This window comes from Calidris pugnax, unplaced genomic scaffold (assembly GCF_001431845.1).
Source record: "Calidris pugnax isolate Ruff unplaced genomic scaffold, ASM143184v1 scaffold64, whole genome shotgun sequence".
NCBI lineage: Eukaryota > Metazoa > Chordata > Aves > Charadriiformes > Scolopacidae > Calidris > Calidris pugnax.
The window spans coordinates 703,243-720,996 of NW_015090784.1; the positions used below are offsets into that span (position 1 = coordinate 703,243).

Here is a 17,754-nt window from a genome sequence, read left to right on the forward strand (position 1 = left end):
GGCGGGGCGGGGCGGCACGAGCTGCGGCGGCACGAGCTGCTAACGGCCGATGGTGCGCTGCCGAGCTCTCCGCGGAGAGTCTGAGAGGAGGCTCCCCATTGGCTGGCGAGGGCGGCCGCGCGACCCGTCTGGCCAATGCCGTGGGGCCTTTCTTCTTCCCGCCTGGCGCGGTGAGGCGAGGGCGGACCCGGGGCGGCGGGGCTCGTGGCAGCGCCCGGGGGCCGCCTTTGTTTCCTCTTTGCATTGATTTTTTCCATTGAGGGGATTTCCATTTCCTGGTTAAGAGGCGGTTGTAGAAGGAGGGGCGGTGGCAGGTGAGCGCCCCCTCATGTTTGTTGCTGGCGGGTGGCTCTCCCGGCCCCGCTCGAGGCTTCAGTTGACGCCTTTGGGGAGGAGCCGGCGATGGCTGCCGGCTGCGGGGGGAGCGGGCCCGGCCCGTGGCTCTGGCCCCGCACCAGCTGGGGGCCTTGTCTGGGCCCGGGAACAACCCGCCGTGATGCTTCTGCGCCACGCGTTTGGGTCCTCTCAGCCCTACGTCTTGTGTGTCCTGCTGAACGTGTAAGCTTTAAATTACCTTTTCTTCCCCAGAAATCCTCAGCTACCCCAAATCTAATCAGTTTAGAAATGAAGCAGGGCCCTTCTTGGCCTCAAAAGTAATAAGCTAGGGTAGATCTCGTGTGACGAGGCTGAACTGTGCCCAGCTGTGTCTCGTTCTGTTCCGTCTCGCTGGCATCCCCCCCCATCCCGAGGTGAGGCCAGACCTGGCAGTGCTGCTGCTTTTTGCGTCTGGTCCGCAGCTGAGGAAGCCGTCTGTAAAGCTGAGCCCGGGGCAGCTCAGAGCAAAGAGTTCTTTTCACTTACTGCGTTCGTTGTAGCGGCGTCTACTGCATGTGTTTATGTTAATACAAAATATTTATAGGCCTCCAAACAATGCAGAGGGTCTTCTCACATTTTTTGCGCATAGTTCCTTGATTCTTCTTTATTTTTACATATACACATATATTTTAATAATTTTCCAAGAGCTCATCAAAATTCAGCTTGTTAAATGTGGAATTTAGTAGTATTTCGTCTGTGCCAAACGTAGTTGTTCCAGAGCACAACTGGAGGGGGCGCACTTGAGCTATTTTTGAAGACTGGGGGTATTTTGTGGTCATATACTGACACGGAGCCAAACTCAAAACGTTTACAATGAAGTTCTAAAAATTAAGAGGAAAAAAAATATAAGGTATTGTGAAATATAATACCTTGGTATAATAGGAGGCAGATGTGGTGTGTCTTTGGGTGCTGGAGTGGCGCTGATTCTTGCCTTGGTTGCTTCGGAGGGACTTATCGCATAGTTTAAGAATTAACGCAACAACAAAAAAAATCTGCAGCCGTTTGTACATTGTGCTCTTTCCGTTGCTGGATTTCGCCAGCGAGGGCTGTTTTTATGCAGTGTCTCCCGACAGAACTGGGTGTCAATTTACAGGTACTTCTTTTTTTTCATAGCCTGCAGTAGCTGGTCCGTCATGGACCCACCCATAGACCTCCTTTATACCAGCTATTCCCTGCCTCCCCTTCCTGCTAGCATTTCAGTCCAGAACTTCAGAAGTGTCACACTTACGGCTTCCTTGAATTTCTGTGATACTAATCTACGTTTAGTCAAGACCAGAAACAATGCTTCGGGTGATTGTGGAATCTGCTAGCAATATCCCTAAAACCAAGTTTGGGAAACCAGATCCTATTGTTTCTGTTATTTTTAAAGGTAAGGAAAATGTTATAAATTACTCAGGGAGGAGGTTTTCTGAAGGACAGTGCTCTATGTAAGTGTTTGAAAATCTGTGAAAATATGTTTTTCTAATGTAAGTTTAGGGAAGACTTTTTAATTGGAGAGACAGGAGTTACCTCAATAAAGTTTGGACTGGGTGGAGTGCATTGGTCTTTTCTGGCCAGTTTCAGATCCGTGTTCTACCAGCTTTTGCAAAGGCTTAGCCCTTTGCTTTAAAAACCCACATCCGACTGCACAGATCAATACCAGAATTAAAAGTGGGTTTAAGATTACCTTGTTGTTTTCCTGCTGAAAAAAATCATTCCTCTGTCTTGATTACTTTGCACAGCCACTGTTCACTGTTACACCAATTTTTATTGTGGCTGGTTTATTGTTGTTATTACAGTATGTTGAAAAACAGTAATACCGTTACTGAAGGTGTTTTGTTTTGTTGGTTGGTTTTTTTACAAACTGAATTGCATTTCGAAATTTTGCCTATTGAAATTATTTAATTTAAAATAAAGACTTAGGAAACCGCATTTTATACTGTCATTGCTCATCAGATACACATGGGAGAGAAAATAGTGTGATAAAATGAGCATTTATCTGTAAAGCTAATTATATTTCACAGTATATTTTACCTGTTGCCATTATTTCCTCACTTGGCTAGACCAAAGGAACTTCATTTCAAGTATTAGTTTATCTTTAAGGTGCAGAAACGTCACAGCAAAGTGTGCATCATATAATAAGTTAAACCAAACTTTGACAGTCACCTTAATTCCTGGTGACTTGCTTTCCTGACTGAAATGGAAATGGCATTTCCTAAAGTACGAAAAATCATTGCAGGGGAAACCAAATCTGAAATCAGGACGTTCTGCTGGAGGCTGGAAAAGGACAAGGCAGTGCATGTCCAGTATCTTAACCTCCAGAATAAAATGTTTTCAGACACTTTATTTCAGCCTCAGAAAGATGTGATAGCATTCCAATTCCTTTCTTTTCCTCCTCTTTTTCAGGTTTGTTTTTTTACCCCCTTGTGTGTTAGGGCAAGCGGCTGACCCTGTATCAGCTTTTGGAACTTTATAATTCTTAAAATATGATTTTATTTGCCCTGAAAGAAGTGCTGTTACTGATGTCCTGTAATTTCTCTGGTTTGTTACATTTGTTTCTGCTGCTTCTTAAGCATTCATATTCTCTGTTCAGTTCCTTGTCTTTCTCTCTGCCTTCCTGTCACAGTTTTGCCTTTCTGTCACCTCTGTTGCTGCAGTTTCAAACTCGAGTTGGTTTGTGCCTTCGCTTCTTGATGCCTTAAGTGTCTGTTTAATTCCTCCTTGTAATCTTCTGTTACCGCTGTGTGCTCTAATGCGATTCAGTTTTACCTAGGAAATATAAGTTATGGATTTATTTTTTTCTCCTGTCTTGCTGGATTTGCTTCTTAATCCTTCAGTTATCCAGGACTGTTATTCAGTAACACAGGAATCGGGCAACAGACATGAAAGGAATGAGTTTATATTTACCCTTTATGTGCTATAACTGGGATTTTTTCATGTTCGCAGACATGCTTAATCATTGTCTTAAATACCACTTCATAGCTGTAACAGTTTTTTAGTAAGGTATTTAATTTCCCATTATATCTGCCACTTTTTTTTTTATGTGGTTTACTACATACCAACAGTCTAATTTTTTGCTTTCTGCCCAGCGTGATTCAAGGAGGGCAGAAAATAATCAGGCTTTTGCCAGCTCTTGAGAAGCTCTGATTTAATTTGTAAGTGGAGTACTTTGTTGCCAGGTGCAAGGGTGTAGGGATCATATCTGAAATATGTTGAACTTCTGGCTGTTCATTTTTATAGTTGTTTTTTATATACCGCCCTTTCCCCCTCACCCTGTTAAGTGGGTAAAGATGGGAAACCAGTCTGATTTTGGGGAAGGTGTACATCAAAGGGCAGTCGTCTTTAACTGTAGTCCATACCCACTGCCCCTCATGGGGGACATAAAAAACACAATTGGGAGTTTGTTTGGGACTGGGGAAAACTGCGGCATCTGTAGGACTTTGGCCATAGCCCTGCAGTTCGTGTTCATGTTCTTGTTTGACTCGGGGTTATTCTTGGAGAAGTCTTGGAGAACAGCACTCATTTGGCAGAAAATTGCTGTGGAAGTTGACATTTCATTGAACTGTGGTTTGTTCATTGGCTTTTTCAAGCTTAAAGTTACAGAGCCTTTGCTGATGTCAGGTTCAGTAGAGTTAAGACTTCAATGAAAATCCCAGTATCTCTCAGGAGCATACCTGTACATGGCTGCTGTGAGGAAAAAGGCCATGATCACACAACTGCTGTTGTGTGACTGCAGACACTGCCTGTGTTAACACACGTGTTAGTGTAGTTTCATCTGTGTATGGAATAGGCTGCATCAAACCTGTGTAACTGAGCTAGTTACAGACTATGCAGGGAGCACCATGAATAAATGAGATATATGGGGTTCATACCCAGAGGAAGCAGGCAGCTGGTTCTGTTGTGATACCTCCTTTGCAATAGAGGGGCTTTGGGCAAACATTCAGCCTTTTTTTACACATTGACGTTCCAGTGGGACGGCACTTTTATTTACTTTAAGAACAACTCACTGTTCAAAGAGAACTACACCCTGAGAGTAAACGCATGTATTGCTGTGTAGAATGGCTGTTACTGCAGAACTCTGTGCTTGTTGTCACTCCACGTGAGAGAAATGAGTAGTTGAATTAACATGAAAAGCTGTTGCCATTTGCTGAAGTGGCACTAAGTGGTAATGATTAAACTGGTACAATTCTTTTGGTTTGTAAGGTACACCAAGATGGAGAGAGATGTGTCAGATTCTTGTCTTTGGGTGTGTAAAAATTGACATAATTGTTTATAAGTGCAGTCAACACTAGGACATCGAGTGCTTTGATCATCCCTTTTGACTGCCTCTTTCAGCTTTATGTATTAAAAACCAATGTGAAATGGCATTCAGTTTGATTGGGCCAACCTGAATAAAATTTCTTTTTCCATTTGTGCTTAATGTAGGAGCTTTCCAACAGGCCTGCAGTATTTCATAGCTATGTTAGTTTATATTTCAGTGTGTGAAAGAAAAGAGTATTAAGAGTGTAATTATTCCCTAAATCTATATTTTCTGTTTTGCAGAGAATGAAATTACCCTAACTTTAATTTCCTCAGTTTTAGAGGTCTGCCCATTTGATGCTGCAGTTGCTGCCAGCATGCAATCTGAATTCTTCATTCACGAAAGTTTTATGGAAAACATAGTGAACTAAAACATGATTCTCTTGAATCTTAGTCTTAAGACTATTCTAAAAGGTGTTTGCTTCTGCTATTCCCCAACTGCTAAAATTGATAAAAATGCTAGTTATAATGGAGGGGAAAAAAAAAGATGTAAGCATTAGTTGTTTTGCAGTACTGTCATTATCTTTTTAATGATGGAACAGTTATTATTTAAACAGCTCATCCTGAATGATTTTTTTTGATCACTGTGTCATCTCATTGACTCTCACTAAGTTCTTACTTCGTTCATTTCCAATTGAGAGTATTAAACATCATCTTACTCTTGGTTTTATGAAAATGGGTAGTCCAGAGTGGAAGATTTTACTCCTTGACGAGAATTGTCTGGCCTGTTGTTGAAGTCAGGGATTTCCCTGCCTTACAGAGAAGCTCCAGGCAGGGCTCGTGGAGCCTTTGTCCACTGGTGCCATCAGGACCAGGTCTGTGATTCACTGGCTGCTTTGCAGACACCTCAACTCTTCCTTTCTCACCGGCACTGAGAATGCCTTTTCCCTGGCTCCCAGCTCCTGGTTGAGGGGGCCTTAGAGTCCCACTGCCAAACCCCAGATATTTGGGCATATTCACTTTTGAAAATGCTTTGTCTCTTATTAGCTAAGATGAGGTTGGATTTCTCTTACTAGCATGATAATTAGTCCTTTGTTGCGCAAAGTGCGAGTGCCCAGCGTGGTATGGTATGAATGCTCTTTGTGGCACTGGGTGAGTCAATATCCTGTACAAATTGTAGACAATTCCTGTTACATAAATGTGAGTCAGTTCTCGAAATTTGCTGTATGGGCTGAGGTTTTTTTGTTCCAGTACATCCCACTCTCACCCAATAAAAAGCACCACCAGTCGACTGCTTCTATAGGGGATGCATGAGCTTGCCCATGGGGTCTGTCTTTGCTCTTGCTTCCCAGGCCTTTGCAGTGTTTTCCTGGCAGAGTATAGCCATAACTTGCAAATAATAAAAATGCTATTACTTTTACTGTAGTCCTTAAATACGGGGAGGTGTCTGAAAGTTAGCTTCTCGTGGTGGCTGAGCACTTGATAGATCAGCACTTAGTTTACCGACTGCTTAAACATACTCATTTGTTCTCACTGCTGTATGGAGTGTCTGTTTAGAGAACTGCTGGTTTGACACTTCTCTTGTGCTTCTGAGTGTCGTGTCAAAACTTGTTCTGCATCGGAGCTGTATGCCTATAGCACAACTAAAAAGTAAAAAATAAAGCCGTGGCACGTTACCTGCTTTCAGCCTGCTGGAAGAACTGAATTTTCTTTTCATTTTTCATAGGTGAGGGGGGCCTGCAGGGGTCTCTGCAACACTTGACCTCTGTTATTCCTCTCAGGGCAAGGAATTTGAATCGAAATGCCACACTATATGTAATTTACACCACAAACCCATGATTTGTAGGTTGACCAAATGCAAATTTTACCATGAAAAATGGAAAATGTGTAATTTTTAGGCTGCAGTCAATGTCAGTGAAGTGATCTGCATAGCCTCTGGAAACAAGTTTTCAGGAAGAACTGCATTTCCTCATATGCATGTGTATTTCTGGTAATATTGTTTTCCTTTAAAGCAGAAAGTACTGATGCTGTAAGTATATATTCTTTTTTTTTTTTTCACGTGGTTTTATTTCAGAGCTAAACACAAGTATTTTGTAACTCGGATACGGTAAATGTGTAACACATTTTCTTTACTACTGAAGTTCATCACTGTGGGGTTACTGTTTGGTTTGATGGCTCCAAGCCTTTAGCCTGTCCTCTTTCATCACTACTGAAGTTGCAGTCAAGGGTCATAAAAGGTTGAGAAACCTAACCATTAGCTTTGCTTTTTGGGAATACATCTAGCTATGCTTAAACAAAACAGAATAAAATGCCTCAACTACTAAAATTGCCCAGGGACCTTTTTGATTGTAAAATCTACAGCTACTGGAAGAGGCAAAAAGAACTGGAACGTTTGGTTTAAAGCTCAAACTTTCTTTTGAAAAGTGAAAGGAAAAATTGTGATATTTGTGTAGTGCTTTAGCAAAAACAGATCATCACACTTTGTTTGTATTTGCAGATGAAAAAAAGAAAACAAGGAAAATTGACAGTGAACTTAATCCTTTTTGGAATGAGGTAAATTGTTTCTAATCAATTTTTGGTCTTTTTAAAGACAAAATGCTTGTAAAATTGGTAAGTCAATTTCTTCAGCTGTGAATATGGGTTAAAACAGGAACGAGTGACTTGTTACAAGGTGGTGGTAAATGCAGGTGAATGGATTCATTTTGCACCACGTATTGCAGTCCGTTAAGTAAAGTTTTTATGTAAAAGTAGATAGATATCTGGTGAGTTTGTGGCCTGGTTTTGTTCCTTCTTACTTTTGTACCAAATTATATTCAGCCATTTCTTGGCCACATGTATGGGAATGTAATTAGATCCTTTATTATATACTAGGAGGAAACCCTACAGAATCAGAATAAATTGTGTATGGAAGTTCCTCATGGTTTATTTGTAGGACTGGTCCAGTTTTGCGTCCTAAGTAATGCTTTTATTGGGGAAACTGTTTTCTTAGTGTTTTTTCACAACCAGAAATGAAAGTTAAAAATTATTTTTACATTTCGTAATTAGGAATACAAAGAAAGGAAACCTATAAATATTTGTCTAAATTCAACAGTGACTGACCTCAGCAAGTATTGCAGGGGAATAGTATCAGGTGCTATGAATGGTAAGAGAACACTTATGTTAGTATGAGGGAGTGCAACTGCAGAAGAGGTAATGGCTCGGTATTACACAATTAGTTTTTTTTTTCTGTTATTGTTACTGTAACTCGCAAATCCAGAATGTGCTATGAGCACGTTCCCAGATTTTTCACTTTGCTTTTGCAAGTGTAAGCTGGTGTGGTCTGTCTCTCATAAAATGCAAGTTATTTCTGAATATTTTTGTTGTATACACTACTCTGCTGTTAAATTAATTTACATATAACTTGTAATTATAATTTAGGTTTGCTCTATTTTTTTGTTCAGATTCTTGAATTTGACTTGAAAGGAATTGCTCTGGATAATTCGTCTTCCCTGACAATTATTGTGAAGGATTTCGAAACAATTGGACAAAACAAGTATGTTCTTTTTTTCTTTTTTTTTTTTTTTTTCCCAGTATTAAAGACAACTTTCAATAGCAAAGTCCAGGGAAAAATGGAATTGATAGTTGCTGGAGAGAAATGAGGATGCGATTAGATGGCTTCTGACGTAGTACCTGCTTGCAGCCTGTGAGCCAGGGGCTCTCCCTCCCCAAGCAATTGCATCGTTGCTCTGAAGCAAAGCGCCTGCTTTCTTTTTGTACTTAACTTTAGACATGCTGAAGCAAAATTCAAGGAACATTTTAGGCATTTAAGGCAGAATTTGGGTAAAATATACATCCCTTCACCCATTACTGTCATCTGAAAACCTCAGCTGCTGTATTTCAGTTGGTGCTTACTTGTAATAAAGGTCCTTGTGTAACTAGATTTATGCCACTGCAGACACTTGGCGCAGGGCAGTACCCCAAACTGCAATACCTAATGAGTGTCTAGAACGTCGTTTTAAAGAACTCTTAATTGGCATTCTCAGAGCACAGCTAACACAAACCACCAAAAATTACAAAATGCAGCTAAGGCTCTTAGGATCTTTAAGAATCTCCACAAGAGGCTATATTTTAGGTGACTTTAAGGCTTGCCTAGGAAGTCTAAGTTCAATTTCTTATCTTGTCTGGAGTGATTCAAGTCCTAGGCTCATCTTCTGGGAGACTTAGTCATCAGGATAAATATGTTGGATAAAATACAAAAACTGTCTTGGGAATGGGATTTGGGGTACTGGGTTTTTTGGGGAGGCTACTGAGAATTGCCTTTTCTGACGTTCATTTCTTGGAAAGGAAGGGCAAAGAGTTACTATTGGTAAAGGATTTAGAGTCTAGATCTTCAGCAGATAGAAATACCCTTTCTCATGATGCCCCTGCCATGCAGGGATTTAAGGCTCTTTCCCTCCTGCACCACTTCTGTTTTGATTCGTGCTGTTGGTGCCCATCAGTAGGTGTGGATCCTGCTCTACAAGTCTACACTCTCCCAGGGCAGTATGTACAGCACCTATATCCCTAAAATTGGGTTCTGCAGTTTTCAGACATCTGAAAATCAAGTATCATGGGATCTAAGGTTGCAGATCTTTTTATGAATGGTCCTTTTTTTTTCATTCGTGAGACGCTAAAGGAAAGTTTCATTTATGCAGTTGTTTGTTGGGTCCTTAGTGCTCAGACAAAAACTTCTTCATGTAGTTGTAAGATGCTTAGTTTTAGCTTTAACAAAACCGAGCTTTATTATTCATTTTAGAGAACTGAAGGTAAGCAAAAAGTAGCCATGTGCCTGGAAGGATATCACACAAAACACAAATACATTTCCTTCAAAATAGAGATTTGTTTTTAATCTGTATTGAAAAAAAAAAATTATCAAAAATGAGATTCCAGTTACCTACTTCTTTGTATAAACTCCTAGATTTTAAAAAAGGATCCATTCCTCTGTTTGCTGCACACTTGTGCTCTCCCTTTTCTGTCAATGCCAAGTAGTGGTGGCTATTGCTATTTTGAAAGGGAATATGATATCATGTCATCTTCTTTCCTCTTTTTTTTTTTTTTTTTTTGGTGGCAAATTTGGATATTTTATGGCACTGAGCTAGGCATTCGTTCATATTTGATGATAGTAGCCCACTTCATTGCTAGCTTTTCTTTACTACTTACTGCCTCCTCCCAGTATGTGAATTCAGGTTTTTACAATAGTCCAAGAGCTCTGTCGTAACATCACTGTGAGTTGAGCCAATGCCCCCAAATCTCTCATTCTTGAGATTCCTGAAGGTCAGTAAAGCAGGAGTATGTTGCACGCCTCTGCCTTTAGGAAAATCCCAGAACTTGATATAGGAAAGCTGGCCAATAATCAGGATTTTGTAATGGATTTTACATGTATTGGAAAATAGAGGAAGTTACTTATCTGAAGGTTCTGAAGTGTTTCTCTCTGTGGGTTCAGAGTTAAGCAGGCATGTGGGCTTTTTTTCCAAACCATGTTTTAAATGTCATCTGGACTTGCATTCGCAGCTTCACCCCCGTCTTGAGCAAATGATGTTTGTTTTGCTTGGGTTTATGCACAGGAAGTTGTCTGCTGCTTACTCTGTGTACAATTTAAAAAGCAAGCCACTAAAATTCTTTGGGAAAGTGACGTCCATTTATGGAGCTGTGCAAAAACATGTATAGTCCATACCACATAGAGAACAACACCTTCAAAGTAATTCTCTTTGAAAATAAATCCTCAATAACTACCACATACTTGCAGCACGTGATGTGTTTGGAAGGGCTGTTGGCAAGGAAACAGGATAAGGGGGTGAGAAGTGGGAAACACACCAGTAGTTTTCCTGATGTTTAACAAGATAATAGGAAATGTAATCTTGGATTTCTTTTAAAGACACAAAGCTCTGTAACAGCAGAAGAGATTTGGTATTAATGAACATTCACATGTAGACAAAGGAGCATGTGAAAGAGGAAATCTGGAGTAAGTTTCCCACATATTGTATGTATGAATAACCTGTATTTCTGTAGATTTACTACAGAACTATTTACTAATACTGAGCTCGAGAGAGATTTGGGGCTATCATATCATAGTTTTGCCATTCTTTCACACTAGCATCTTTTGATACTTAAGTCTATAGTTAGATACATGCCTGCAGCATTGCAAATAGATGCCTGGGGGAAGAGAGTGCAAATGACACCCCCTTCTTTGCCTGCGCGCTCAGGACTGGGAAGATGGAGACGTAAAAAGTCTATAGTTAGATACATGCCTGCAGCATTGCAAATAGATGCCTGGGGGAAGAGAGTGCAAATGACACCCCCTTCTTTGCCTGCGCGCTCAGGACTGGGAAGATGGAGACGTACACCTGCCTGAGGTCCTTACTACTGACAGCTACTGTAATGACAGTTTCAAAAGAAGGGGGTTGGGAGAGTGAGGGCTGCACAATATTGTATTTATTTTTACATGTAAATTTGATGCAGTTAACTGAAGTCTTTCAGAGGTAAAGACTCATTATTTCAGAAGCCCAGTTTTTGACACGTGCTTTGGACATGCTCATGAGTAGACCCACTAACCTGGGAGGTGTATCTGGTGTTAAGTGGGATTTGAGTCTAAATCAGTAGTCTTTTCTTTAGAGGTTCATGTTTTTATATCTTTTACTTTAAAGTGTACATTGAATTGGGATTTAGATTTTGAGTTTAAACAGTACATCTGGAGGATCGTGTTGCCCAAGAAGGAGCACTGAGAAGAAACTACACCATATGTTTGGCTTGATTTGCTCTCCTCTGGAGGAAAAGCAGCAGTGGCTATTGCTATTTTTATGTTCAAGGTAGAGGCAGCTTTTGCTGAAATGTTCTGCCACCGTTCTTCGGTGCAGTGTAGGGTAGAAGGAAAATGATGTGTTTCTCACCCCGCTCCCTCTCTCTGCTCACACAGCTCCTGGCCAGGACCCACCCTGCTGTTCCTGCAGAGTCACCCCTGGGATGGGGCCAGCCCTGGCCCTACTCCTGGGCCACTGCTGTGCCTAAGGGCTGACTGCAGGACCTATACTCCCCTCTGGAACAGCACAGCAGGAAATTGGGGTATAACCCCGCTCCTAGAAACGGCTTATATTGCTGTGTCCTCCAGCCCATTCTTATGCTGACAGAGGAGGAGGAGCACAGAGGATGTTATTATCTTTTAACACTGTGCCAATATGCTTTACTCAGTGCTTTGGCATGTTTCTGTAAATCAAGCCTGAAAGAACTTTCGAGTATTTTTCCATTTCATTTTTCCTGGAGATAGAAATTACTGCTTTGTTTACAGGATCACTAAAATTTTGCAGATAGATTAAATGAGTGCTTTTCATGGTAAAAGACACAGTCATCGGAAAAAATAAAGCAAACCACAGTGACATGTGTGTAGGCAGACCATCATAGGAATAAACTAGAGAGGATTCATGTGATCCATGTTTAACTGGACTTTCCAGCATAAGAATGTTTGAAAAGAGAACACATCTGTTTTCTATTATGTCTAATACTGTCAGTAGAAATATTTCAAACTCTCAGAACACAAATCTTTATGCAGTTAAAAAACAAACCAAAAAAACCCAGTAACTTCAGTTGTCCCTGTAAAGTTAAGAAAAAAAAATGTTAACAGGAACTTACTGTAGTGTCTGAATGACGTGATTTTCATTCTGTTTGAGAGAGCTGGGATTCTGTGCTTCCCCATGTTCTTTGGGTAGTTCGTAACCTAGCGACACAGAGGAAAAACAGATCCGGCACACCCTTTTCTCAAGCAGAAAAATGCAGCCACAACTGAACAGTGTAGCAAATTATTTAATCATGTTTAAGTGTTTTCTAGATTATTTGAATCCTGCTACAGCTGTACCCGTTGCTGTGCATTCTTTTCCACGTCGGTGTGGCTGTGCATAGTTGTGGGTTTTCATCGCATACATTGGATGCAAGATCCAGCCTGGTTAAGATTCAGTTTGGGGGGTTTGTGCCTTGTACAAAATAATATCAATGGTTCGTTTCTTTTTTAAAGTTTGTTCTTGCAGAGAGTATTAGCAAATAACTAAAGAAGATAAAAATAGTTGGTTTGCTCTTAATAACAATTTTGAAACACAGCATGAATAACAGAAGGTGGAGTTGGGTCTTGTAGCATAGAATCTATAAAGGAACATACACACTGAGAAGGAAAGGTTGATTATAGCTGCAGTGTGGGATCAAGTTTGCTAGAGAATAATCGATATAAACCTGGGTCAACATAAACCCTTAAAAAAAAAGTCAAAAGAATGGAAATGCTTGACTGTTGGGGGATTAAAATCACTGGGCTTCCAGTAGAAATAACACATAAGCAGCTGCAAGATGTGCTACGCTAAAGAATTTAGTATGAATTGCTACTGTCAAAGAGAAGAGGAGTAATAAAATGGTTGGAACTGTGAGTTAGTACTTCCTGATCCAGGCATGGGTGTGAAGTTTCAGTTCTCTTGGTTATTTGGGCAGTTAACAGGAAGTGCCAACCACAGCACTAACGGATTAATTAGCTTTGGCACAAGTGCAACACTGTGTTTAATAGTTGGTCGTAGGTTCATTGATCTCATGCTGATAAACTATGTACTTCCCTTTGATTACTGAGGGAAAGTGTCATAGGCCTAGTATTGATAAGGTATATTTGAAGTGGTTTGGAATCTGCTTCTGAATGTGGACTTGGTATTTATCTTACGAGTGGTAGACCAGAATGTTTAAACTGCTTGTGGCAGGGCAGGTTTTTTGCTTTGCTTCTGTGAAGCTGGAAAAGTTTAAGAGACCTGGCCAGCACATGGACGAGTCCTAGGGATGGCCAAGAAGGTGCTTAAGCAGAGTTATGAAGCGATCCTCATTTGCTGTCTGCTGACAAACAGCTGAGGAGCGCACCGTCAGAGGACCTACCGAGCTATTCCCAAAGCAGAAACTATTCCAGTGGGTGGTGTCAAGAGCCCTATAACAGGGCTCTATAACACCAGGTTTTGGAGTGTTGAAGCCACTGGGAATAATAAAGCCTCTTTCTGTTAGAGAGAGTTGCTGTTGTTTCCTGAGCTGGGTGGACATTGCTCTTAGTGTCAAGATTTGCTACATCAAACCATAAGCCGTGTCACATACCACTACAGCTGGAGGGTAAACAAGACCACTGCACGCATAGCTGACGTTCCAAATCTAGGTTTGTCTTGTGGGTTGAATGCAATTTTGATTGCCTAACAGGAGAGATTGCTTCTTGAGCTCCCTGGAGTTGGGACATGATGGAGTCAGTGTTTCAACCAATGTCTGACTCTGGGCAACACTTTGTAAAAGGGAAATGTACCTAGGGTTAATGTAATCTCACTGAAATGACTTGGAGTATTTCCATAGTTTTTTAAAGGACGCTGGCTTGACTCCAGTACTGAACCCAGGTGTGTGTTAGTAAGGTGTCAGGAATGACGAGTTTCAGTTATGGCCATCAAAGGTCAGAGCAGCTTCTTGCCTTTCCTCTGCAGCATGGCCTGATCTCAAACTGCTTTTCCCATCTGGCCCACCCCTGGGTGTGACGGGAGTGTGGGGCATACCTGGAATATAACTGTGCTCTGGCCATTTGGGGGCAGAAGTGGAAGGTTTGAGTAGTGAGTCAAGACTGTCAAAAAGACAACTGGGATTGGAGGAGTGAGATGAACTGGGAAAGCAGAGTTCAGTGAGGAGGTGGTAGCACCAAAGGAATTCTAACAAGTCATTCAAACAGAAAATGTAGTTATTTTTTGTGCACATTTAAACAAAAGTTGTCATGTGTAATTCCTGTAGTGTATATTTGCAGGAAACCAATGTTTTATACTTACCTATCCTAATGTACTTTGCCAAATATAAATTGTGTTTTAATGAAATAGCCCCTGAGAGTAGCTGTAATAATGCTTTTGCTCCATGTCAAAATGCCCTTGCATCCTTAGCTTCTCCTTGAAAAAGCACTGTAATCTGTTCAAAGGCACAAAGATAAGCTCTCCATGTCCAGATCATTTTTCTGATTTGGCAGCAAAGCTGGTATTTTGTTTGTAAAATGTATTCTTTGTAATATTTACCGGGTGAAATTATCCTTGGTTTTTTTCATTGGCAAAAATCTCAGTTATTCCAATAATCCACTTCAGTACAGGAGTAAACTCTCATTGCATATTATGGGAATGAAATACAGTGCCAGGTATCATGAGACCTATGCCACACTGTTAGAAACTCTGCCTAAAAGCAGTTTCTCAGGTTAAAAGTCCGTGCAGCTGTCACTTTTTTGAATGATGGGGGTGAGAGATGCTGTCCCAAAGCAGACAGAAGTAGCTTGGGAGAGTCCAGCACACGATGTCAGATCTCCTGGCCTCTCTAGAGCCACAGTGAAACCTTCTGGGAATTTAGAGGCAAGGAGATGAACCCATTCCAGACTGTCAAGTATGGGCAAGAAGGTTAATTTTGTGAAGCCTCTGGTGAGCACCCTGCATTTGTTCTGTTCCTTTGTTTCATTGCAGAGGTGTGTGTGTGTCTTTGTCTCTCTGTGTGGCACACGGCTGTCCTGTCTCCCTTTCATACAGCACTGCTCAGCTGGGAGCCCTCGGGGCTGCACGGGGAAAGCAAGTATTGCACCCTTTGCATCACCAGTGGGAGTCCAGTGGTTGGAACAAGTGTCACAGCTGTTGAAAGTTATACAGATTGTTTTCAATACACACAAAATTTATTTAAATTTAGGTTTTTAGCCTCTTTTAGGTTAAAGCTGTGTCTTCTGTAAAGAACACCAGCACATTTAAATGAAACAGCAAATACAGATTAGTAGCACACAATCATTAGATAACATTTGCAATGACCTTTTGTTGTGTCTTGGCTTTTCAAGTCATGGCTGGAGTTATTTGTTAGACTGACAGACACTAGCAAAAGGCTGACGGGAACTTGTGTTTCATGTACACTTGCATTCTAATAATGGTTCTTACTTCCTTTCAGATTAATTGGCAGTGCATCCGTAGCACTTAAGGATCTTGTAGGTAACCAAAGCAGATCTTTTCCCTTCAAACTTATACCTCTGCTAAATGAAAAGGGACAAGAAACTGGAGTAAGTGGCTTACGTTTCCTTATTCTACTGTATTCTTGATCAAAATGCTCCAGCAACAGGGCTAATAATGAGAGAAAAATATTTTCAAGTTATTTTTTACTTTGTAAATTAAATACTTGGAATTTTATAGAAAAAGCTCCAGATGGAGGAAATTTACAACAAGATATAATTATGTCTATACCATCTGAGTTTGTTTAATATCCTTTAAATTAGATAAATTGTTTTCTGTGTATGTATTAGGTATTTGTATATATGTGTTATAAATATTATGTGCCACAAAGTATGCATGGAAATCAGCCTGCTGTTGAGAAAGAGCCTTTCCCTAAGTACCAGCTGGAGTTCCCACACGCACTGGTGTGTTGTGTTCTTCCTTACAGCCCCCTGTGTCATGGTGCTGGATCCAGGAGCACATAATCCTGGACGTGTTCAGTGCCAGCTCAGTCCAGAGAGTTACACAGGGACTCGCTTAACTTGGTTTAGCACTGTTTAAATTTAAAAGAGTCAGTAACTGGTTATTAACTCAGTTATTAATTACGTAGTTTCTAGAACTGGGCCCTTGCTGTGTTTGTGCAGTCTGGCTGTTAAGGCACTTCATATTGCATTCTAGTACACTTCATAATAGGATTTCAGGGTCAGTATCTCATCAGCTGTAGTTTAATATCATGGTTAGTTGGTCATGAGGTTGGGCTTTTTCTGATGACTCCTCATGTTACTGTGGCAACTAGGAATAATATTGGTTTGTTCAATAATCCAAAACCACAGTCAAGCACAAAAAAGACAATTCTTTAATTGGAATGGAAAATGACATAGTGTTTTTCTTCCAGGATGGAGGTATGAGCAAGCAATTAGAAGAGCCAGATAGGAAATTTTACTTATGGTTCAGACTTGTACGTTGTTAGTAAGATAGTGTTACTTCTCACTGCCTTTGTTTTTCCATCTGCAAACTTAGGATGTCACCTAGTCGGCCATGAGTATTGTGGAATTAAATAAACTGACATTTGTAGGACATGTTATATACCAGTATTGTGACAGATTTTTCTAAATCTAAACACAGTGATTCCATTTGTTAGATACTGTTTTAGAGCCTATTCCATTAGCTGCAAATTGTCATCTTTATTGTTTGTGTGTATATATAGCTTAATAACAGTTTATTCATTTACTAATAGCTGAAATTTTATTATAGACTGCGCTGTGACTGTGAATAACTAACTGTTCTTGTACCGTGTTAGAACGTACTGCTTTCAATCCATTGTTGTGGATACTGTGTGCTACATAAAAACCCATGTATTTCTCCCTAGGCCACGATTGATTTGGTAGTAGGGTATGAGCCACCAGCTGGACCTGTAAATCCAAATGATCCAGGAGGGACCAATACACAAGAAGGTATTTTAATCTTCTCTCAGAACACTTTTGTTGAAAGATCATGGAGATATTCAAGATAAGGCAAGAAAGTGATTCAGCAGCATTGTTCATCAGAAAAGAAGTGTAAGCAGATGCAAGCATGTCAAGACTGCCAGACAATGATGTCAGAGAAATTACTGATGATTCAGAACTACAGCTATGAAGAAAATTTGCATTTCTTGACATAAAATGGTCTTTAGCATAATTTTCTCCAGTGGAATAGGATTAGAAAAGGTCCCTTCCAGCCCAGACGAGTCTATGATTCTATAATCTTCTATTAGGCTTGCTATTTGACTAACCTATGAAATGTTGTGATCAGTAGGGAATATTCTCTGGTCTCTAGACATCAGATGAACCAGGATTTTGCTGAGAATGTTTTTGAGATTCTCTGGTTTTCCACACTCCTAAAAGAGCTGTGAAGCATCAACAGGTTTTTGCAGTTGACAGGAAACAATTCCCCTAATATCCAGACTGTGTTAGTGCAGAAAGAAGCAAATGTAATAATGTCATATGTTTGAGAAGAAATAAATAAATCAGTTTGACCACAGATAGATAATGTAAGACAGAAATAATTGAAATGAATAGTCTTCTGGGGGGAAATTTTGATTCCACTTACTTCACTGAGAGGTGTTGTTGGGGAGTGGGAGGATAGGTAACACAAACACAAAAGCTGGGTGTTAAATTGCTACACTTCC

General features: G+C 40.5%; 1 protein-coding gene across 2 annotated transcripts in view; it reads left to right on the forward strand.

Annotated features, from left to right (window-relative positions):
* The first annotated feature begins 1,426 nt into the window (after nt 1–1,426).
* The window catches only part of MYOF (myoferlin), a 61,971-nt gene continuing 45,643 nt past the window's right edge, over nt 1,427–17,754 (forward strand). For both annotated transcript variants that reach the window (XM_014965884.1, XM_014965894.1), the window contains exons 1-5: nt 1,427–1,744; nt 7,091–7,146; nt 8,034–8,125; nt 15,550–15,658; nt 16,957–17,041. In XM_014965884.1, coding sequence (XP_014821370.1) covers nt 1,657–1,744; nt 7,091–7,146; nt 8,034–8,125; nt 15,550–15,658; nt 16,957–17,041 — 430 coding nt within the window. In that variant the 5' untranslated portion in view covers nt 1,427–1,656. The remainder of the gene's footprint in view (nt 1,745–7,090; nt 7,147–8,033; nt 8,126–15,549; nt 15,659–16,956; nt 17,042–17,754) is intronic.